Source organism: Stomoxys calcitrans, chromosome 2 (assembly GCF_963082655.1).
Source record: "Stomoxys calcitrans chromosome 2, idStoCalc2.1, whole genome shotgun sequence".
In the NCBI taxonomy this organism is placed as follows: Eukaryota; Metazoa; Arthropoda; class Insecta; order Diptera; family Muscidae; genus Stomoxys; species Stomoxys calcitrans.
The window spans coordinates 225208959-225233680 of record NC_081553.1 but is presented as its reverse complement, the minus strand read 5'-3'; the positions used below and the strand labels follow the sequence as shown (position 1 = coordinate 225233680).

At 39.7% G+C, this 24722-nt stretch overlaps 2 protein-coding genes and 1 long non-coding RNA gene across 20 annotated transcripts in view; 1 reads left to right on the top strand and 2 right to left on the bottom strand.

The window, feature by feature from the left end:
• The window catches only part of LOC106083555 (synapse-associated protein of 47 kDa), a 236268-nt gene that overhangs the window by 120490 nt on the left and 91056 nt on the right, over positions 1-24722 (bottom strand). The gene's annotated exons all lie outside the window — the stretch shown is intronic.
• LOC131995302 (uncharacterized) lies at positions 2601-3048 on the bottom strand. Its single transcript, XR_009397359.1, has 2 exons — positions 2798-3048; positions 2601-2724 (listed from the first exon to the last, which is right to left on the bottom strand). It is a non-coding gene; the product is annotated as an uncharacterized LOC131995302 (long non-coding RNA).
• On the top strand, positions 3597-12901 carry LOC131995300 (uncharacterized). Of its 7 annotated transcripts, none has more exons than XM_059363818.1 (3): positions 3978-4769; positions 4959-5177; positions 11671-12901. In XM_059363818.1, the coding sequence occupies exons 2-3, from the start codon at positions 5164-5166 to the stop codon at positions 12428-12430; spliced, it is 774 nt and encodes a 257-aa protein (XP_059219801.1). In that variant the 5' UTR covers positions 3978-4769; positions 4959-5163; the 3' UTR covers positions 12431-12901. The 7 variants fall into 7 exon arrangements, with proteins under 7 accessions (XP_059219802.1, XP_059219801.1, XP_059219800.1 ...); XM_059363817.1 differs by having other exon boundaries at positions 4941-5177; XM_059363816.1 differs by having other exon boundaries at positions 3978-4790.

Below are 24722 nucleotides of genomic sequence, written 5' to 3'. Positions count from 1 at the left end.
ACCTTTGCAATAGGAAAGGGTAGTTAATGTACCATTTTTCTTGTGAAAGAGTAGTTCTTTTCCTTTTGCCTTGGGTAAATGTAGTTTTTGTAGTTTTTCCCTTAGTAGTAGGGTAGTTTTTCCCTTAGGAAATGGTAGTCTTGGAACCCTTAGGAAATGGTAGTTTTTGTACCCTTTTTCTTGGGTAAATGTAGTTTTTGTACCCTTTGCCCTGGGAAAGGGTACTTAATGTACCCTTTTCCTTGAGAAAGGGTAGATTTTCTACCCTTTTCCTTGAGAAAGGGTAGTTTTTCTACCCTTTTCCTTGAGAAAGGGTAGTATTTCTACCCTTTTCCTTGGGTAAATGTAGTTTTTCTACCCTTTTCCTTGAGAAAGGGTAGTATTTCTACCCTTTTCCTTGGGTAAATGTAGTTTTTGTACCCTTTGTCCTGGGAAAGGGTAGTTCTGGTACCCTTTCCCTTAAGAAAGGGTAGTCTTGGAACCCTTTCCCTTAGGAAAGGGTAGTTTTTGTACCCTTTTTCTTGGAAAAGTGTAGTTTTTGTACCCTTTGCCCTGGGAAAGGGAAGTTAATGTACCCTTTTCCTTGGGTAAATGTAGTTTTTGTACCCTTTGCCCTGGGAAAGGATAGTTAATGTACCCATTTTCTTGAGAAAGGGTAGTTTTTCTACCCTTTTTCTTGGGAAAGTGTAATTTTTGTACCCTTTGCCTTGGGAAAGGGAAGTTAATGTACCCTTTTCCATGAGAAAGGGTAGCTTTTCTACCCTTTTCCCTGGGTAAATGTAGTTTTTTTACCCTTTCCCTGGAAAAGGGTAATATTGGTAACCTTTTTCTTGGGAAAGGCTAGTTTTTGTACCCTTTCCCTTAGGAAAGGGTAGTCTTGGAACCCTTTCCCTTAGGAAAGGGTAATCTTGGAACCCTTTTCCTTGAGAAAGGGTAGTTTTTCTACCCTTTTCCTTGGGTAAATGTAGTTTTGTACCCTTTACCCTGGGAAAGGGTAGTTTTCCTACCCTTTTCCTTGGGTAAATGTAGTTTTTGTACCCTTTGCCCTGGGAAAGGGAAGTTAATGTACCCTTTTCTATTGAGAAAGAGTAGTTTTTCTACCCTTTCCTTGGGTAAATGTAGTTTTTGTACCCTTTGCCCTGGGAAATGGTAGTTTTTCTACCCTTTTCCTTGGGAAAGGGTAGTTTTTCTACCCTTTTCCTTGAGAAAGGGTAGTTTTTCTACCCTTTTCATTGGGTAAATGTAGTTTTTGTACCCTTGGCCCTGGGAAGGGTAGTTCTGGTACCCTTTACCTTTAGGGCTTAGTGTCTGCCAGTGTCTGGCCACCTTCCCGAAACATTCCAAGATGACACATAGCCTGCTCGAATAAAGCGTTTTCAGGAGTACTATGAAGTCAATTCAAGGTCCGCCGACCCCGAAGATTCTGGTAGATATGTAGTTCGATAAAGGCAATATAGAATGGGCTAGTGCCTTACTATGTAAATAATTACTTCACATCTTTATTTGAAAATTTTTCTATTCGTTTTTTTTCTAACAAAATAGTTTTGAAGGAAATTGCAAGTTTCCACAGATGCTTCGATTTTTGAGCTGCAAAACTAATGTCAATTAAAGAAATTTTTGAACTATTGACAAAAAAATTTGATATTACCTCAATGCGTGCACATAATGCTCCCATTAGGACGTCGACCTCCACTGGGAATACAGGGACGACGAATTTCTTTTGGTAAACAACGACAGATAGGAAGTGGAGTATGCTGTGTAGTGACTCTAGCCTCAATGGGAGAAGGATACCAGAGAATCACCGCAAACATGGCAAGCAAGGCAAAACTTAAAAAAAGTTTCATGATGAATTTTCCGCTTGATCGAGTTGAGACAATGTACACCGATTAATAGCTAGTATAGGTAGATATATCAACTCATTTGTGGTCTCGATTATAAAATGACTCAATATGTGATAACAAAAAAGCTACAACCGCAGTTTTCTTACTTATTGATAGATTACACAGTGCAACAGCCAATCTAGTGAAGGGTGGGAAATTCCGAGTTAGGTTGATGGCTTTAAGTCAATAGAGCAAAATCGTAGAAACGACAGTCAGATCTTAGATCTACCATTTCTTAGGGTCGTTTATATGTAAACCTAACCGAAGAAGGGTTCCTAATGTTCTGTGATACATAGAAAATTTGTCAAAGATGGGTGGACATTTAACGTGCGAAACGGACGGACATTCATATGTCCCCATAGGACTACGAGCTCACTTATGCAAAATCGGTACGGCAAGTGCTAGCATGTGTAGATGAAACGTTGGAGAGTTTCCTATGTCATTGCCGGATTTCGCGCCTATCAGACACCGCCACTTAGGTGGGAACTCCATTCCAGACATAAACCAACTAAGGGGCGTGCTATGGAAAACAATTAAGGACTTTGTAAGCAGCACGGAATTTTTGACTTAAATTTTCTTTTTCGAGGTTACTTTTTAACATTTAAAGCGCACAACATGATAACTGGCTTGGGTGTATGTCCATAGTGGCATGGGGCGCATTAATATCCGCACACTCTTTTCAACCTAACCAAATATCCCAAATAAAATTTCATAAAACAATTTGTATGAACAATTTTTATTAGAAATTTATTAAAAATGCTGATGGAACTTGAAATATTGAAATTCGATTTTAAAGAAAAAAATGTCCACTTTATTTCTGAACCACTTCCCAATTTGTGTTAATCTGCCAAAAATCAAAAAAAGTATTCCAAAAATTGGTTTAAATATTTTTTTCCAAAAAATCACAACCCCATTACCGCATTACATGCATGCATGATTGGGACCACATGCGTTGGTACGACGACTTCCTTTTGAATCACAACGGCAGACAGTTAATTCCCCGCCTGGTCCTCCAACTCTACCCTCAATGGGTAAAAAGTTCAAAATCATTATGGCAAGTGTGAATATCATAGAAAGGCTTATAATTCTCATGGCGAGTGTTGTTAATTCTCCGCCTGACCAAGTTCCGAGTGATAATGAATGAGACTAATGGTTCGAAAGGGGTGCCAACTCAATTGTTGACTCCGTACATTAATTCTAATTATTATTAATGCCATGGTAGCATGCTTGTTGAAACCAGTTCAACACCATTATTATCTTAAATGAATTTAAATGAAGTCAAATGAATTATTATACTGTATTGAATTTCCCCTACATATTTGTATGATTAATGCTAGAATATGGCAACTCATTGCTTTAGCCTGCAGCGCAGATAAAAGCTTTCATTTAGTACTATAAGCCTATTTGTCTCACTCCAACTTTCACCTAATAGCTGAAATTAACTATTATGAACCCAGCTTTATGCTGACTTAGCCTCATAGAACTCACTTGTGCAGCATCATTGACAGGAGGCGGTAAGGAGTAATCTCTAATAAAACTGTTCAAACACATCAAACTGAACCTGTACCTTTGTTTCATTTTTTGTTTCTATTTCTATTTGAATACGGATCTACTATTTGGAAATACTTTTCTGGGAGTCAAACACTTAAAGATATACAGTCCATTACAGAATCCACTCTCGGATTTGTACATGGTCCATCGAACCGTAAACGAATCAATCGCAAGAAGATATATTTGGATCACGTCCACCGCTTAACCTTTACTTTTCCCGCAACATCTATCAATATATAATGGATAAAAGGTATGTAAGGTTTATTGATGTGTGAACGGATAGGGTTGTGTTTATACAAAGGTTTCAAATTTCAAGAAGGAAAAACTGAAAAAATATTGTCTTTTTTTTGAAAATTTTGCCATAACTGAATTTCTGAAGTAATAGAAATTTCGCACTTACCCAGCATTTTCACCTTCTGGCTCGCATTTAGTCCGCAGATTACCAAATTTGTATTAAAAATAGCTTTTCACGAAAGCGCATTTATTTCTCTTACCCTAAATCGACTTGAAATAAAGTGCTCCACGAGCATGAAATTGTCGTTTGTATGACTACGAAGATAACCTCAAACATTGATGTGAAGAAGGGGAAAGGGCAAGGTACGAAATATCTTCCTCTTGCTTTATTGTTCATTGCACCAATTCTTGTTTGTGGAACACAAATTAGATACCCACTTTAAGAGCGATTTAGGTTTCTAATTCTTTATATGGTGTAATTTCATATTGAACTCTTGATTTACATGGCGCACCATTGCTTGGGCAAGAAGCAGCAACGGTAATGAAAATAGATTCCCAATCTCTTTTCATTGCAAAATTCAGACCGCGTTCTCTTCATACCAAAGGCAACACTACCTATTTAAAGAGGGACGCATAGCTATCATAAATGCACATTCACGTATATCATGCTCTGTAATATTTACATTCGCCCTCTTTGAACCCCAACCGATTCAACAGCGGCCAGTCAGCTCTAAGAGAAACACCAAGTCAATTATCAGAAGAGAAGTCAATATCACGCCGACGACGACGCCATTGCTCTCTAGGCTCTGCAACGGCAGCAGTGCATGTCCACCTACGCAATTAAAGAACTCTTTACTGCTCTGTCCATTAACTCAGAGATCGATTTGATTACTCTCTTCATTGTTGTTAATTTTTTCGATTTTCTCGCAAGCTCACCAATACCACCTGAACTTTCCATCACCTACTCGCCAAATTTCGATAGAAGCAAAAACTGGTTAGACAAATGTCAAGTGATTGCCGGCCCTTCATTCTAGTTGTGAAGTGATAAAATGAAGATGGATGGGATAGTTATAAATTTGTAAAGGAGCCTAACAATAACAAACGGTACAGAATTTAAAATCGAAGGTGACCGAAACTAAAAAAGAAAAAAGAAAGGAGAATTGGATAATAGAATATGAAAATTTGTTGATATTTAATAGAAATATGTGCAAAATATGGTGTATTAAATTGGTGATGAATTGATTAACACGAAACGTTATAATAGTGAGAAAAAAGCTATTTTTTACATTTTAGCCCAAATATACCTTATTAGCAAAGAAAATAAGGAAAAGATTAAAAATATTAAAAAGAGCAGAGAAGGCAAGAAATTAATTGTGTTAAAAAAAAATATTGGATTACGAGAAAACGATAAAAACCGCATGAAGATTTGGAATTTGGCGTAACGGCGTAAGGCATTGGCATAAAGTGTGGACAAAGTTGACTGTGGGGTGAGCAGCATATGAAGAGAGCTTGGTGAGTGTGAATGTAATAATATAGAGATAACACATGGCAAGTAGAGCTTACTTGTTTTTCGTTTTTTTTTTTAATTGCGCAAAAAAGTTGCTTAAATAAGGAAAATTGCATGTAGAAGCCGATCCCATAATATTCGGACAATAAACTGTATCTGTTAAATATTTTCCTCATGCAGGTTTATAACAGTTAGGAAAATTGTTGGTATAAATCTCGAGAAATAGGCCCAAACCTAACTAGATTTGCATTGCTGTATTAATGATTGGAAGAAAAAATTGGGTTTTCAAATAAATTTGTCGATTAGACAAATTCCAGTACACTTTTGTGTAAGAAATTCCTGATAAAAAGCGCTGGTAGAAACACGCTTGAACGTCTAGAAGAACGCTACTTTAATACATTTTCTACTGATACATATTCTGTGATACATACATACAAATATATATTGACTGAATAAATATATATTAACTGAATTGGATATTTTTTCTTGATATAATCACTCCACTATCGATTATTTACGATTATGAATTTTTAGCCGCAATAGGCATATAAAAGGTATAATTACTGTGTTTATAACTTAAAATTATCATATTTCAAAATTCGATTTTTACGTTCCGGAATTAAGATATTGAAATGAATTTGTGAGATATTGAAAAGGGAAGGACATTTTATTTCGCCGTATTTTTTAATGATAAACTTGGACATCGGATAAGGACCTTGAATTTGTATTTGGTTCCATAAGGACGACAAAACCATATAGACCACATAAAGCGAAGTGATTAAGATCACTTATATATACACATACTTATTTACATATATGCAGATTTGAACAAAATTGGATTACTAATATTCGTGAATTCCCGTGTATTGAAAGGAAACTTTGAAACAAACTGTGTGGTATAACGATATCCTTTGCCTTTCTTTGTCCGCTGTATTTAGGGATATTCTTCAGAAGATTTTGTTTGGTCTTGGGTCTGGTTTGCTGGAGCGAGTACAAGGGCTAAGTAGACTGAGCCTCTCATTTTGTACTGAGCCGAAGATTCGGGTTATATCTCCATAATTGAAGCAGCCTTCACCACTCTTTTATTTCGTTAGGAATTTGAACGTACGTACGCAGATTGTTTGAAACGGAACATCTCGGGGAATTCTCTGAATTATTTTCAATTTGTATCAGTTGGAACTTGCAAAGCTACGGAATGGCTTCTCAGAAATTTATATTCTTTTCGGACCAGGTGGTCACCCTTTGTGCCAATTTTTCCGACATGCCAATTGAGGACCATTCATTCTCAGGTCTCCAAGTCGAGCTTGATGATTTGGAACGTCGGTGGCGCCAACTGGTCCAGATATATGAGACCGAGATGACATCCGAAGACCCGGGTTGTACCCAGGCAGTACGTTCATCAATCCATGCAAAGTTTTCAGAATCTTGTAAATCTTACAAGAACTGTAAAGCATCTATTCTTGATCTTAAGCATATTGAAAGACAAAAGCTTGAGAAGACTACTTCAAAGGATGAGCCCAGCATGAAAGTGACAGAGGAAGGTGGTTACGCTTTAAAAGTCCCTCCATGTGATACTGAATTTTTCAGTGGAGGTTATGATAAATGGCCCAGCTTTAGGGACATGTTTACGGCCATCTACACGAAACATCCTAAGCTATCTCCAGCCCAAAGACTGTTTCACCTAAGGGCTAAAACACGAGGTGAAGCGAACCAGATTGTAAAACAGTTCGCTCTCACTGATGATAACTTCAATTTAGCCTGGGAGGCTCTGCGTCAGAGGTATGAGAATCGCCGCATTCTCATAAACCATCAACTGAGAAAGATATTTGAGATTGACCCTGTCACGTCGGAAAAGGGGAAAGGATTAAGGAATCTCCTGTACATAGTAAATAACTGTCTCGCGGTCTTAAGGACATACAATATTTCTATAATAACGTGGGATCCTTTCCTGGTTTATTGGGTCTCTTCCAAACTGCCGGAGGAAACCCTTACAGCTTGGGAAAACTCGATCCATGATCATAGACAGATGCCAAGTTGGTCCCAGTTAGACGATTTCATATCAAAGCGCTTGAGTATGCTGGAATCAATTTCAGACATGAGGAGGCCTTCAAGGGATTCTTCATCGTCTAACAAGGCCCAAAATTTCCATACTAAATCTGATTCATACTTCCGTCCCTGTAAGGTCTGTCGTCTGAATCACACTTTGCGACAATGTACTAAATTTAAATCATGGCCACTCAAGGAGAAACTGAAATTCGTAACTGATAATAAGATATGCCGAAATTGTCTCTCTTACGGACACTTTGACCAGAAATGTCAAAGTGAACATGTATGCCAGAAATGCCAACAGAAACATCACACAATGCTGCACCCGGAGTCGTGTAATTCTGGAAACCATGATGACAATCTTAGACCCTCAAAGCCTGGAACTGTGAATAATCAACGGGAATCTCATTATCAGACTGAGACCTATCATCTTGAAGCCGACTATGAAGAAGAGCCTTCTACGTCTGCTGCCGCAAATTCCACAACATGTCCAACTTCCAATGTCCAATTATACTTTTCAGATTCAGGAGAGTCAACTGTCTTGCCCACGGCATTAGTTGACATTGAGCACTTGGGTATATTGTTTACCATTCGGGTCTTCATAGATCAGGGATCTCAGGAGTCGTTTATATCTAACAGAATAATAAACAGACTGTCTATACCAACGAAGAAATCCTTCACGAGGATTTCCGGCCTAGGGGGAGCTGTTCTCGAAAACTCCTCCAAAGTTTGTGTCATTACTTTGAAGTCTCGTAGGTCGGACTATAGGCTTCAAGCTTCGGCCATAGTTGTTTCGAGCCTTAATCAATTGATGCCTGGAATTCCCACTCAAATTTCGGACTGGTCAAGCTTGAATTGCCTTGAATTGGCAGATCCGAACTTTTCCAAACCGGGGCAGATAGATATGCTCTTGGGAAGCGACGTATTACCTTCAATTATTCGATCTGGTATCCGAAAAAACGTTTCTGGTGGACTCTTGGCTCAGGAGACGGAATTCGGCTGGCTAATCAGCGGACCGCCAACAACTCGCACTGTTACTACTTTGGCTTCGTGGGTGACGTCTAATGACTCACTTAATGAGGATATTCGAAAGTTTTGGGAGTTGGAGGAAGTTCCTGTTGCAAGAAGTGTGTCAGAAGACGATGCTTGGTGTGAGGAATATTACAAAAAGACCACAAGTCGTTTGGCGGATGGGAAGTACGTAGTCAGGTTGCCCTTTCGACAGAATCTTGACGCTGAAATGTTTCTAGGATCTTCACGGCGTGCTGCTATGGGACAGTATCTCAGAATGGAAAAAACATTGAAAAGTTCTCCTGAACTAGCTTCGGAATACACAAGAGTTTTAGAGGAGTACCTAAAACTAGGCCATATGGACCCCGCACCATCAACTGAAATCTACAAAAACAATCAGTATTGTTCGTTTTATTTGCCACATCATGCGGTGGTTAGGCCGGAAAGTGCATCTACTAAAGTAAGAGTGGTTTTTAATGCCTCAAAGAAAACATCTACCGGAGTTTCCCTTAATGATATCTTACACACTGGTCCAACGCTTCAAAATGACCTGATGAACGTGATCCTTCGCTGGCGATTTTTTAAATATGTATTCAATGGTGATATTGAAAAGATGTATCGCCAAATTCACGTTCATATGGAGGATAGACCATTTCAAAAAATACTGTTTCGGAACTCTCAAACTGAGGGAGTTCAGGATTTTTGTTTAAACACTGTGACCTTTGGTGTAAACTGTGCACCTTACTTAGCGATTCGAACACTGTTACAACTGAGTGACGATGGGAAATCTACACACCCAACAGCTGCGTCAATTCTTCAAAGTCAAATCTATGTTGATGACATACTTTCTGGGGGTCATACTTTAATCGAGGCACGGTCATATATATTGGAACTTATTGATTTGTTACAATCCGCTGGATTTCCGTTAAAGAAATTGACGGCAAATCACTCCACAATTCTCCGAGACTTGCCCCCGGAGGATCTTCTAACTGAAGATTTTTTAAAATTTGAAGAAACTAGCGATACAAAGATGTTAGGTATTCGTTGGAATGCCATGACGGATCAATTCTTTTACAAAGTTACCACGATCTCTGTTCCCTCCACTCCTATTACCAAACGGAAAATATTATCCATTGTAGCGAAGCTTTTCGATCCAGCGGGCTGGTTGGCTCCGATTATCGTTATGGCGAAGATGCTAATGCAACAGCTCTGGATTGATGGAACGGACTGGGACGAAGAAGTCAAACCACATTCCTTGGAAAAGTGGGAAACATTTATATCAAACTTCTCTCTAATTGAAAACATAAAAGTTCCTCGTTGGATAAATTTCTCCCCTGAATGTAAACTGCAAATTCATGGGTTTTGTGACGCCTCGGAAAAGGCGTACTGCGCATGTATCTACGTATTGTCAAAATATCCAAACAATCATGCTTCGTCCTATCTGCTAGTGTCAAAAAGCAAGGTAGCTCCTTTGAAAACTATAAGCTTACCCAAGTTGGAGTTATGTGGAGCTACATTACTATCTAAACTTCTGAAATCTGTCTGCCAAAACTTACGTTTTACTGTTTCCGATACTTACCTGTGGTCAGATTCAACAATAACACTCGCATGGTTACAAAAGCCTCCTTTTCACTGGAAAACGTTTGTGGCAAACAAAGTTACTGAGATTCGAGAAAATGTTGGCAACGTAAACTGGAGACATGTTCCAACGAACGATAATCCCGCTGATATCGGTACGCGGGGATGTACAGCTTCGGAACTGGAAGCAAACTCACTATGGTGGCACGGGCCACAATGGTTAGTAAAACCACCTGAGTCATGGCCAAAGCAAACTTCGTATAAGGAACCTACCCTTGAGAAAAAGATCATCACATGCCAAGTACAAGTTATGGCTGAAGATATACTGGACCGATTTTCGTCCTTAGCTCGAGCACTGCGTGTTGTGTGCTATATGTTGAGATTTGTGGCGAAATGTCTGAAAAGAAATACTTCTGAGATACGAAACGATTTCATTACTCCCCAAGAGATACTGACTGCAAAATTTAGACTTATTCACTTGGCTCAGATTTGCCATTTTACTTCTGAATATCGAGCTTTGGAGTCTGGGCTACCAATAAGCTCCAAAAGTAGACTTCTAACTCTAAATCCATATTTAGATGAACATAAACTGCTAAGAGTCAATGGTCGGTTGGCTAATTCTGATTTAAGTTTCAATGAAAGGTTTCCTATAATACTACCGGAAACTTCTAGGTTTTGCAAGCTTCTCATCGACTTTACCCATAAAATACTTCTGCATGCTGAGCACCAGATAATGCTACGGGCAATACGGCAGGAGTTCTACATTATTCGGCTTAAAAGTGCTATTCGTCAGTGCGTCAGAAGCTGCAAAATATGCACTATTTACAAACATAAAATACGGAATCAAATAATGGCCGCTCTACCAGCGGAACGGTGCACTTTTTCTTTACCATTTACTCATACTGGGCTCGATTTCGCGGGCCCATTCGATTTGAAGTCATCTAAACTCCGAAACGCCAAGTTGCAGAAAGGCTACGCTGCTATTTTTGTTTGTTTATCTACACGTGCCGTTCATTTGGAGGCTTGTTCGGACTTATCCACAGATGCTTTTCTCTCCACATTTAATCGATTTGTTGGCCGTAGGGGGTTTCCTAATCAAGTTTTTTCCGACAACGGAACTAATTTCGTTGGAGCGAGTAGATCGCTTATGAAGGAATACAGGGAATTTCTGAAGGCAACTGAGAAATCCATTGCAGAGAAGTATGGAATGCATGGGTTCACTTGGCATTTCATTCCGCCTCACGCTCCACACATGGGTGGTTTGTGGGAGGCAGCTGTCAAAAGTATGAAGTCCCATCTACGAAAAGTTGCTTCCGGTCTTAAATTTACATACGAGGAGTTCTCTACGTTACTGGTGAGAATCGAAAGTATACTCAACTCCCGACCGCTGTCCCCAATTAGCGAGGATCCGTCTGAACTACTTCCACTTACACCTGGCCACTTACTTCGGGGCGCTGCATTAATGGCTATCCCGGAAGAATATTCAGACAACCAATCATTATTAAATCGCTGGCAAAGACTTAAAACTTTGCAACTTCTGTTTGCCAAAAGGTGGAAGAATGAATATGTGTGCGAGTTGCAGAGACGATATAAATGGAAGTCTGCCCAAGTAAACTTAAAAGAGAACGATTTCGTCATTGTAAAAAATGACAATCTTCCCCCTACTGAATGGTGTCTGGGAAGAGTCATCAAAGTTTTCACTGGTAAAGATTCCAATGTACGTGTAGCGGAAATCCGCACACAAAACGGAACATTGATTCGTCCTTTGGTGAAACTATGTATCCTACCCAATGCCTAGACGTTAGCCTTAGCCTATTCCGTTCACACATACAATAATTCTTACATTTTTAACTTAACCTTTAGCACACCCAAATGTCGAATTTGCAAGGATCGACATTTCCTCAAACATTGTCCCGCCTTCCAAGGAATGTCTGTGGTAAGGAGACGAGAGGTAATCAGAGAAAAGGGATTTTGCTTTAATTGCCTCTGTACCGCTCATACCCGGAATTGGTGTCCATCACGAAATAAGTGCATGGTATGTCAACTCAACCACCATACAATGGTACATGTGGACCAATCCTCAACTCCTAAAGCCACTCTTCAACATATGCATCAACACTCCCAAAACACTACACGCAAGATCGAAAAAAATGGCCGTTCGTGCAACAGTCGCAAACCCAACAGCACTCAGCACCGTGCAAAATCCAAAGCTCAAGATCAGGAACCGCACCTACACTTCAGAGAACGGCTAAGCCATCGGACAAGACAGCACGTTTTTCTTCCAACATTGCTAGCTAGGATCCCAACACCCGATGGCCCAGCAAAAACGAGAATTCTCATGAATTCCGGTGAGGTTCAAACAATGATTCTTCAAACCCTAGTCGAGCGACTGCATCTTCGCACAACCAGAAAGGATAACAAGGAGTACTGCACATTGAATTTGGAATCATACCAAGATCCTTTAGCAAAAATCCAGATCATAGGTATGGTCCAAAAAAAAGTTCCGAACAACTCTCCCCAAACCAATCCGCGAACCAAAGCTGCGTGCCATATACGACCACATTACCGATCTAGCAGATCCGAACTTCCACAATCCGTGCAACGTCGAAATTTTGCTGGCTAATGACCAAATACCAAGAATATTGCGAGCTGGGATGATCCAGACTTCCTCAAGTATGCCTATAGCCCAGAGCACAATATTCGGCTGGACAATTTCTGGAGCTTGTCGCTACTAATGTTGCATTCATGCAAGGCGGCCGGCATGTTGAAACCAGTTCAACACCATTATTATCTTAAATGAATTTAAATGAAGTCAAATGAATTATTATACTGTATTGAATTTCCCCTACATATTTGTATGATTAATGCTAGAATATGGCAACTCATTGCTTTAGCCTGCAGCGCAGATAAAAGCTTTCATTTAGTACTATAAGCCTATTTGTCTCACTCCAACTTTCACCTAATAGCTGAAATTAACTATTATGAACCCAGCTTTATGCTGACTTAGCCTCATAGAACTCACTTGTGCAGCATCATTGACAGGAGGCGGTAAGGAGTAATCTCTAATAAAACTGTTCAAACACATCAAACTGAACCTGTACCTTTGTTTCATTTTTTGTTTCTATTTCTATTTGAATACGGATCTACTATTTGGAAATACTTTTCTGGGAGTCAAACACTTAAAGATATACAGTCCATTACAGAATCCACTCTCGGATTTGTACAATGCTATTTATTTTTTTTACGTATGCATATAGCATGCGATGAAAAAAGGCAACAATGGTTTTATTGACTTATTTAATGATTAATTATTTTACCACAACATTGCCATGATTTTTTTTCTCTGAATTTAACCACAACATTTTATTCAATTGTATTGAAAACTGTATTTATATTTATGGTCTGCAAAGTGCGGTTAGGGAAATCAATTGCAACATAACATTTTAAATAATGGAATATTTTCATTTGGTATAACTTTTTAGACTCGTGGTCTAATCCAAATTACGTTAGGTTGATATTAATCCGCCCCATGCCACTATGGAAAAACACCTAAGCCAGTAATCGGCTTGTTGAGAGTTCTAAAAATTAAAAAGTCACCTCGAAAAAGAAAATTAAACAAGTAAAAGCGTGCAAAGTTCGGCCGGGCCGAATCTTATATACCCTCCACCATGGATCGCATTTGTCAAGTTCTTTTCCCGACATATCTTCTTGGGCGAAAAAAGGATATAAGAAAAGATTTGCTCTGCTATTAGAGCGATATCAAGATATGGTACGGTTTGGACCACAATTAAATTAAATGTTGGCGACCTGTGTAAAATGTCAGCCAGTTCGAATAAGAATTGCGCCCTTTGGGGGCTCAAGAAGTTAAATAGAGAAATTGATTTATATGGGAGATGTATCAGGCTATGGACCGATTCAGATCATAATAAACACGTATGTTGATGGTCACGAGAGGGTCCGTCGTACAAAATTTCAGCCAAATCGGATAATAATTGCGACCTCTGGAGGCTCAAGAAGTCAAGATCCCAGATCGGTTTATATGGCAGCTATATTAGGCTATGAACCGATTTGAACCTTCCTTAGCACAGTTGTTGGATATCATAACAAAATACTTCGTGCAAAAATTCATTCAAATCGGATAAGAATTGCGCCCTCCAGAGGCTCAAGAAGTCAAGACCCAAGATCGGTTTATATGACAGCTATATCAGGTTATGGACCGAATTGAACCATACTTGGCACAGTTATTGGATATCATAACAAATCACGTCGTGCAAAATTTCATCCCAATCGGATAAGAATTGCGCACTCTAGAGGGTCAAGAAGTCAAGACCCAAGATCGGTTTATATGACAGCTATATCAGGTTATCAACCGATTTGAATTATACTCGGCACAGTTGTTGAATACCATATCAAACTAAGTCGTGCAAAATTTCATCCCAATCGGATAAGAATTGCGCACTCTAGAGGCTCAAGAAGTCAAGACCCAAGATCGGTTTATATGACAGCTATATCAGGTTATGGATCGATTTTAATCATACTTGGCACAGTTGATGGATACCATAACGAAACACGTCGTGCGAAAATTCATTCAAATCGGATAAGAATTGCGCCCTCTAGAGGCTCAAGAAGTCAAGACCCAAGATCGGTTTATATGACAGCTATATCAAATCATGGACCGATATGGCCTATTTGCAATCCCAACCGACCTACACTAATAAGAAGTATTTGTGCAAAATTTCAAGCGGATAGCTTTACTCCTTCGAAAGTTAGCGTGCTTTCGACAGACAGACGGACGGACGGACGGACAGACGGACGGACAGACGGACGGACAGACGGACGGACGGACAGACGGACGGACAGACGGACGGACAGACGGACGGACAGACGGACGGACAGACGGACGGACGGACATGGCTAGATCGACATAAAATGTCACGACGATCAAAAATATATATACTTTATGGGGTCTAAGACGAATATTTCGAGTAGTTACAAACAGAATGAGGAAATTAGTATACCCTCATTTTATGGTAGAGGGTATAAAAATCCTTAATAGTTTTCCATAGCACGCCCCTTAGTTGGTTCATGTTTGATATCGTGTCCCCACCTAAGTACCGGTGTATGTTAGCCCCGAAAACAGGCCAATGACATAGGAAATTTTCCAACGTCTCATCATCTTCCCCTACACATGCAATCATTTGCCCCACCGATTTTGCATAAGCGAGCTCGTAGTCCTATGTGTCCCGTTATGACACCGTAAAGCTATACTGACCTCCTTCTAACTTCCTTTCAGTAAAAGCCTCGTCCTCTCACGATCCGATCAACCCATAGGATTTTCGCCGTCCTACCGACAGTTTCGCTGTTTGTCGCCCGCACCCTTAAATCGGACTGCGTCGACCCGAATTAGTTCGGGTTTATCGACGGCAGTTATCTGGCCTTCACCGCGAAATCGTCTGCCCTTTCATTTCCCCTTACTCCGTTATGGCCCGGCGCCCAAACGATGCGGATTGTGTCATCCTCAGAGAAGGCGTTAATTTCCTTCTTACACTGCAAGACTGTTCGTGACCTTACCGTCCTGGATGTTATTGCCCATATGACCATTTAACTGTCCGTAAAGATGTTCACATTCGACGTAATGGTGTGGTGCTACACCACTTAACGCATTCTTGGACAAGTAAAACCAAGGTTTGGTCGCAGAGAAGTGGGAGGTCTTCCATAGGGAGGAGAAGGAACTCTCCTTGTGGTGGGCATTGATCATGTCTACGTGACAAGTTTGGGTAAGAATTAAGGCATGGCGTGCCACGGGGCCATGGCCGTGGCACGCCATGACGGAAGACAAGAATACGTAAATATCATCATACTGAGCCATAAGGCGGTGCAGTGGCGGGACACTCAATAACGCCTAACAGACAGTAGGCCGACGACGAGATACTCACCGACTCTCCTAATACTAAAACACCAGGCAGTGCATGGCTGGGAGACCCAACACAGCCTAACGAACAGGGACCCGACGACGGAACCATCAACGACTTTCTCGAAATTAGGAAGACTAGGATGGATAAAGATCCTAATGCGGAAACATCAGACAGCGTAGTGACAGAGAACTCAAAGCCGTCTAACGCACAGGAAGCGACGATGAGACCATTACCTACCCCCAGGAAGCCCAGCCTAACGAACAGGGACAAATGTAACCATTACCAACTTTCTCAAGATTTGGAAGACTAGGATTTGCAAAGATTCTGATATTAAAACTTCAGACAGTAAACTCAGTGCAGCCTAAAGAACAGGGAGCAGACGATGAGACTATCACCCACTCCCACGAAGCCTATCTATTGAGTGATGGTCATCCAGATAAACCTCCACCAGAGATCATCCAGATAAACCTCCAATGATTGAGGTCATTCAGATAAACCTCCACCGAAGCGAGACAGCTACTCACACTCTTATGGAGAATATCAGCAAGGGAAGAAAGTTTCTGGATTGAATCATATCAACTACCAATTATTCTATGCTAACACTTGTACTCGGCCGAGGACCTGCATTATTTGTCATAATAATTTAAATTATGTATTTTCTCCAGAGTTGTCAACGTCGGATGCGACAGTGATGAGACAGGGAGACGGCAGTGCACACCTGCCATCGCTTTATCTGCCTTTCGACTCTCCGATACCGCCACCCACGTCGGAGCTGCAACGGTTGGAGAGGGAAGCAGAACAGACAGGAAATGAGGTATTTATAGGGTGCGATGCGAACTCTCACCACATTTCGTGTGGTAGTTCCAACATGTATAAGCGGGGCCAAGCCCTGGCAGGATTCTTGAATACTAACGACCTTATAACACTTAATATTGGTAAAACCTCTACCATTGTTAATAGGATTAGAGAAAAGGTTTTAGATGTCAGGATTGGAGGGTCTCAATCGAGCGAAAGATTTCACATAGGATTTGTGCTAATGATCTCAACTATAAGTACTACGAACAACAGGCTGTGAACTGTAGACCGGTCAGACGGACGGACATAGTTCACGTTGGTGCCGATGAGATAATAAAACCCAATTATCGAAACGCGTCCACCAGTGGGGTGACATGTGTTCTGCCTTGTCTGAGGAACTGGCAACTTATTTTCTTCAAGACTCAATTATCAATCTCTCCTTTGGATGTTGCATTCGCTTGGTCATTAAGCTCGACTTGAAAGACAAAGAAACAAAAAATTGATTCGCATGAAAATTTTTTTTTTAAATTTTCTATGGGCACATTTTATTGAAAATTTTATTGTATGAGAAAATTTTTTTAACAATTTTCTGTAAAAAATTAAGTTTTCGAAAAAGAATACACCTTTTCAATACCCCAATAACTCAATAACCCATTAACTTTGTGTTGTTAAGGCTAACCTTGTTGCCATGTTGTAGTTTTGTGCATTTTCAGTCTGTATATGCTTAGTTGTTGCTTTTGTTGTTGTTGTTGTTTTGGGTGTTCACAGCTATCCTAAAGGGGCGTGCTAAACAAGGAAACACAGCAATAAGAGCAATAAAAACAACAACAACAAACAAACAAAAACACTGACATCAATCGTATGTGTGGTGGTGGTGGTGGTGGTGGTTATGATGGCTTGTTGTCTGAATATCAGTCTGTTGGTCTGTAGGTCGGCCGTTAGGTGAGTTAGGTTTGAATGAAATTGCACATACACATTTACTTGCATAAAGGCGTTGTTGCCATGATGGGTACTTGAAGGCAAAGAGGCTTGTCGGGGAGACAGTCTGCTTCGTGTGGTTTCGTTTTTGTCGGATTCGATTTAATACGAATGTGGGTTTATGAGAGCCATATGAATAGGCTGTCGTTGTCTGCAAAGCTCAGATAAACGAATAAGGATCCGAATGGATTTCGGTTATTTGCTTTACTTGGGGTTTAGGTTTGTCACTGTTCATTAATACCTTCGGCTTTTGTTGTTGTTGTTTTTTTTTGAGAGTTTTGCAAAAACAAAAAAACTTTGTTTCACTAATAATGCCTGTGTTGCTTGTCATATGTACAAGCAAAAACATATACAGCTATCAAAACAAGCAGCTGCTTGCATATGAGTGTAGGGATTTGAATCTATTTCATATGGGCCTATACATACATAGGAACATATATCGCAACATACTACATATATATTTTTTCATGCATATCGTATGTGTTTATAGGGTATATGTATAAATGTGCCTTCCGTTTTTAACTGCCTTGCCTTGCCTTGCAAGCACTGCGGGTTTGTCCTACTTTGGGTCAAGGTTGTTCGATTTTCTGTCTTTCACATTTCTACACACACACACACATCAGCAAGCCATTACTCCTATACAGGTAGATAGATAGACTATCAATGAAGTGATAGCTTAGATTTTTTTAAGCAAACAAAAAAACTCAATCGTAGTTGATAAAAGATTTTATATTTATAAACTATTGGCAAACTATTGGATTTAACAAGTGGACTATTCTATTATTTGACATACTGGTACTCAATAAACAATCGAGAATTTAAGACAGATACAAAATGTTTGGACAAAGAGAATCTTTTATAATGGAAGGATTGTAATTTTAAAACATTTTCTATATAAAGTTTGAAAAAGTCCAAACTCGGATAATATCTGTATGTCTTTTCTTCTTTATGTTGGTTTTTGTGCTATGGTTCTCTGAAATTTCACTTAACTCTGACTTCAAATTTTATTTATGTAGAGCTGATTGTATTACATTACTTACATATGCCATTCAAGTTAATTGTCATATCACATACCTAAAAGAGAAGAAGAGAAAAAAGAAGAACCATAATTAAAAACATATGCTTACCATATGTGTATGTACTAATGACTGTCATTTATGGGAGATTTTATTCATTTTGCCGAGGCTTATTTAAGGATTACTCAAAAAGCCAAGATCATGTCATAAAAGTCAATTTTGCAAAGAAAATTAAGTTAGTAGAATTAATGTTCGCATAACGGTCACACATGTTTGGCATTGAAATAACTGCATGATATACTTACTCTTCCTTATATCAACCTTTATTAGAGTCATAAAATACGTGGTCGATAAATGTAAGGACGCATCGTTAAACAGAGAAGAGAAAACGAAGAAAACAACGGTAACGAAGCAACAACTAAGGAAAATTCAGTTTGTACCAAGACTGGCAGCCAAAGCTGTTTAGTGGTATTGGTAGTGCCGGAAGCAAAAACCAAACACATTATCTTTAATGGACAAAAAGTTTTTTTTAATAGGTATGACAAACATTAGAGTGGGTGGTTTTGAGAGAGCAAATTAATGAAAAAAAAAATAGTTAAAAAAGCAAAACATTGTAACTCTAAAAACTACGCAAAAAACAAGTACAAAGGCATTAAGTTCGGCCGGGCAGAACTTTGGACACCCACCAGCTCGGGTAAATATGTAAACCATCTTTCGTCACAATACAGTGAAAAATGGATAATTTATGCCCCCATTGTAGCTATATCGAAATGTGGTCCGATTTGGACCAAATTCGGCACGGAAATTGAGTGGTCTAATTAGTACAAGTCATTGTTCAACTTTGTAGAACAAAATATTGGTATTATATCCAAATATAGACCGATCTGAACCATATACGACACGGATATCGAAAAGCCTACTATAAGTCACTGTGACAAATTTCAGCGAAATTGAATTATAAAATAAATCGAGAGATCGGTCTATATGGTAGCTATATTCAAATCTGGACCGATCTGGGCCAAATTAAAGAGGGATGTCAAAGGGCCTAACAACTCACAGTCCCAAATTTGGGAGAAATCGGACAAGAAATGCGTTATTTATGGCCCCAAAACCTTAAATCGAGAGATCGGTGTATATGGCAGTTATATCCGATCTGGACCGATCTGTTCCAAATTAAAAATCGATATCTAAGGCCCTAATACAACTCACTGTCCCAAATTTCAGCGACATCGGACAATAATTGCGACTTTTATTGGTCTAAAATCATAAATCAATAGATCGGTCTATATGGCGGCTATATCCAAATCTGAACCGATCTGAGCCAAATTGAAGAAGAATGTCAAAGGGCCTAACACAACTCATTGTCCCAAATTTCGGCGACATCGGACAATAAATACGCCTTTTATGGGACCAAAACCTTAAATCGAGAGATCGGTCTATATGGCAGCTATATCCAAATCTGGACCGATCTGGGCCATATTGCAAAAGTATGTCGAGAGGTTTAACTTAACTCACTGTCCCAAATTTCAGCGACATCGGACAATAAATGCGCCTTTTATTGGTCTAAAATTATAAATCAAGAGATCGGTCTATATGGCAGCTACATCGAAATCTGGACCGATCTGAGCCAGATTTAAGAAGAATTTTAAAGGGCCAAACACAATTCACTGTCCCAAATTTCGGAGACATCGGATAATAAATATGCCAGCAGCCGCTCGTTTTATACCAGCCGGTCGAATACCCAAAGTGCGGCCCAATTTCCCGGCGAAAGCAGTGGTACTCGCAGACGAGCGTTATGGGGTTCGGACCCCAGAATCAACGATCTGAATCTAGAGATAATAAGGGTAGTCAACGAACATAAGCGAAATTTGGGGTTGGAACACTAGTAGCTATGTAACTTAGGTAACGGTTTATGCAAGCTGTGGTCTACAGTTCACTCTCGAACCCCGATGGAAGGCATGACAGGACATCGGTCACTTTTGGCTACGTTACTCTGACTGAGATGCAGAAGAGAGATGGCTCAGATTGTGCAACCGCCATTTTTTTGTGCATCTTGATAGTGCCAAAGCTAGAAGGAGAGCCATTGTCGAATTCTGATGGACTGCCATCATAATTTACCGTGGACGAAGTTACGGATGTCATCCGAGGCACCAAGTCACCCAAGGCGTTGAGCCCCAACGGAATCTCTACTCTGATGTTGAACAATCTGAATCTACCTGAAGTCAAGTTCCTTACAACTATCCTCAAACTGTCTTTGAATATTCTTATAGTACCCGATGTCTGGAAGATGGACAGAGTGATCCCGCTACTGAAGCCGGACTCGGTATAAAAAAGGAGGCCCCTTATTATTGAGCTTTAATCGGACTGCACTCATTGATATGAGAGAAGTTTCCCCTGTTACTTAATGGAATGTTCATGGAAAATTTAGTTTAGGGATAAGAAGTCGAAAAACCGTAAAGTGTAACAGGGTGTTCCCCAAGAGGGGATGATATCTCCCGCACTGTTTGACCTATACCTATTCTCCATTTCATCCCCTCCAGATGGCATAGAAATGGTATCATATGTGGACGATTGTACGATCATTTCATCATGCTCCGCCTCCCCCCATTGATGAAATCTGCGATAAGTTGAACGCCTATCTCAACGAACTTGCCTCTTATTTCGCTGCAAGAAATATATGTAGCAAGAAATCACTACATATACACGTGATGTAAATAATGAGCTGAATGTGATAGTCGATGGAGAAACGATTCCGACCATCAAGGGTCCTAAAATACTAGGTGTCCCATTGGACAACTCTTACAAATTTTCTCCACATGCCACAGCAATGTGAGATACAGTCAAACCTAAAAATAAGGTCCTCAATTCACTTGCCGGTAGCACTTGGGTGCTGACAAAGAAACCTTCCTGACTGCGCCCCGGTAGTCGAGTTGGTAGCGTGCTTGGATTACCAGTGCAGGGGTCGTGGGTTCGATTCCCGCCAGAAGACTTGGTCTATCGCTACTGTGGTATCACAATGGACTTAAAATTACCTGAGTGAGTCTGTAAGGGAGTGCCACTCTTACCTAATCAATTGACCGGGCTGTGGTAAGCTATGCAGCACCAGTGTTGTCTCGTCAGCTCTGTGAGACGCAGTGTAATAAATCAGATCTGTTAGAATGCCGCTCGTGGAACTGTGACGGGCTGTACACTCAGTACCCACGTGGACCACCTCTATCAGGAGACAAAGATCCTAGCCATATGAAGACATAACTGCATGCGGTCTAAGCAAAACCTTCTGGACTCTTATTGCAGGGACCATTCAAATCATCATTTTGCCACAGCCCAGAAGCCTTAAGATGAATCGACATGATCTAGAGCTTGAGGTCCAGCGCTACAATACAGAACCCGCTACATCAAGCGGGTCTAGACAATATTCATACTGACACGGTAGCAGATGTGTTGAATAGCTACCGGGTGAACATAGTATTTGGAGAATGACCATCTGCCATTGGACCTGAAGAAATTGATCTCCCCCTGGTAAATTAGAGCAGTTCTGGCTCAATTACGATTCGGCAGATGCAACCGCCTCAATTCCTACAGAACAAGGATTAAAGCCGATTTGCAGGATATATGTCCCAATTGTGACCATGGACCACACGACTCACGTCACCTGTTTAACTGCCAAGCCAAACCCACTCGACTCAGATCCAGATCCCTCTAACCGCGCTCCATCTTAGTCACAGATTGGGATCGAGATGCACAACAGAATCAAGCAGACGAAAGGTAGAACACAACAGACTGCTACAACAACAACATAGTCTTATCTTGATCATACTCGAAATAAATAATAAATACGCAATTTAATGGGCCCAAGACCTTAAATCGGGAGATCGGAATACATGGCAAAATGCAAATTTGCCCATGAACATTCCGTTAAGGAATTGGAGCAAACTTCTCACATATCAATGAGTGCTGTCCGATTCAATTTTAAGCTCAATGATAAGGGACCTCTTTTCATAGCCAAGTCCGAACGGCGTGCCGCGGAGCGACACCTTTTTGGGGAGAAGTTACATGGCATCCATATATAAATATAGCGCGATTTAAACCATACTCGCAGCAACTTCAAGGAGCAAAATTTACGCCAAATCGGAGAACAATTGTAACCTCTTGAGGCTCAAAAAAGTAAAATCGGGAGATCAGCGATACCAAAACTTGAAGCGATATAACCCAACTACAATCCCAACAACAATTACAGCAATAGGAAGAACCGGATCCAAAATGTCAAATGTCTTCATTCGTTCGACCGCTATCGTGATTTCGACAGACGGACAGACATGGCTAAATTGATTTTGAATGTCAAGACGATCAAGAATATATTTTTATACTTTATGGTCGCAGATCTATATTTCGAGATGTTACAAAAGGAATGATTAGATTAGTATTATAGGGGTATACTAAAATTAACATTAAATTCTCACCGACCCTCCCTTTTGTCTTTCTAATTGAATTAATGTCTAAGAAAAGTTGTAAATAACATTGCAAAGTGAAATTTTGTACTCTGTATGCAACTACACCCACTTAGGAAAACGAAAAAAGAGAGAAAAAAAGGCAGCACTGAAGAAGAAATCGCTGAAGAAGGGATAATTCAAGTAGCCATCCATTAACTTTGCATTAAAAACCTTCACGGAGCATGAGATCCTTGGTATAAGCCAAGCAATTTGCAAATAAAATAAATTGAATTGTGCTTAATTTTGTTTTCTTAAGCTGTTTCAAGGACTGTTAAGTATGGCGGAACAAACTGGAAAAAACGTTCAAGAAATTAAATAAGGAAAAAAAAAACAACAAAAAAAAATTTATCAAAGTACATGTGTAATGTATTCCCCTAAAGTCCTAAAAAAAAATTCCAAAAAAATTTTGTTCTGAAAATCTTATTGAGATTCCATTGCAGGATATTGTCCGGCTATAGGCCATTTTGTTCAATGCTTTCTATTCAAAGAATAGCACAGCCATACTTTCAAGAGTTCTTTGCTGTGCTATTTTTTGAATAGAAAGCATCGAACAAAATGGTGTATAGCCGGACAATATCCTACAATGGAATCTCAAAAAATAAGAAATTTAGATATAACGAACATTTTTTCCTACATGGCTCCTTCATTCACCATTTCTTTTAAAAACAAAGAACGTTTACGCAGCATTGATTAAAATCTTAATAAACTTTTTTAAAAGAAAAACTCATTTGCTATGTCATGATTATATGGAACCAGCAAGGAAGGGCAAAAGTCGGGCGGTGCCGACTGCATAATACCCTACACCTATCCTATAAGTACAATGTGGGAAATATATCCAATTCTGAACCAATTTTCATCGACCTCGGCGAGCAAATATGTTCAAACCGTAATAATTACGGTTGACAAATGACAACATTATTGGAAAGTGCCCAAAATCTGACAAACATATATAGAGGAGCATTATCTAATTCTGAACCGATTTCAAGCAAACTTCTCAGATATTGTGGTAGTCGTCGAGGAAGGTGTTGTACAACATTTTGGGAAGATTGGTCAATAAATGAGCTTCCAATGGCTCTAGGAGTGAAAATCGGGCGACATATACATATGAGAGCTATATCTAAATCTGAACCGATTTCTATGGAATTCACCAGTAATGTCGAGAGTCATAAGAAAATCCGTCCTACCAAATTTCGAGAGAATCGGCTAACAAATGACCTCTTTATTGCTGTATTACTGCAAATCAAACGAACATATATATGGAAGCTATATCCAAAACTGAACTGATTTCAAGCAATCTTCTCAGATATTGTGGTAGTCGTCGAGGAAGGTGTTGTACAAAATTTTGGGAAGAATGGTCAATAAGTGAGCTTGCAATGGCTCTAGGAGTGAAAATCGGGCTAAATATATATATGAGAGCTATATCTAAATCTGAACCGATTTCTATGAAATTCACCAGTAATGTCGAGAGTCATAAGAAAATCCTACCTGCCAAATTTCGAGAGAATTGGTTAACAAATGACCATTTCATTGGATTATTTCTGCAAATCAGACGAACATATATATGGAAGCTATATCGAAATCGGAACCGATTTCAAGCAAACATCTCAGATATTGTGGTAGTCGTCCAGGAAGGTGTTGTACAAAATTTTGGGAAGATTGGTCAATAAATGAGCTTGCAATGGCTCTAGGAGTGAAAATCGGGCGATATATACATATGAGAG

Coding starts and splice junctions, on each gene's coding strand:
- LOC131995300 (XM_059363813.1), top strand. CDS start 10,118: ATGGCTGAAGATATACTGGACCGATTTTCGTCCTTAGCTCGAGCACTG. Junction 11,511..11,670: donor AGTCATCAAAGTTTTCACTG/GTAAAGATTCCA, acceptor CTTAACCTTTAG/CACACCCAAATGTCGAATTT.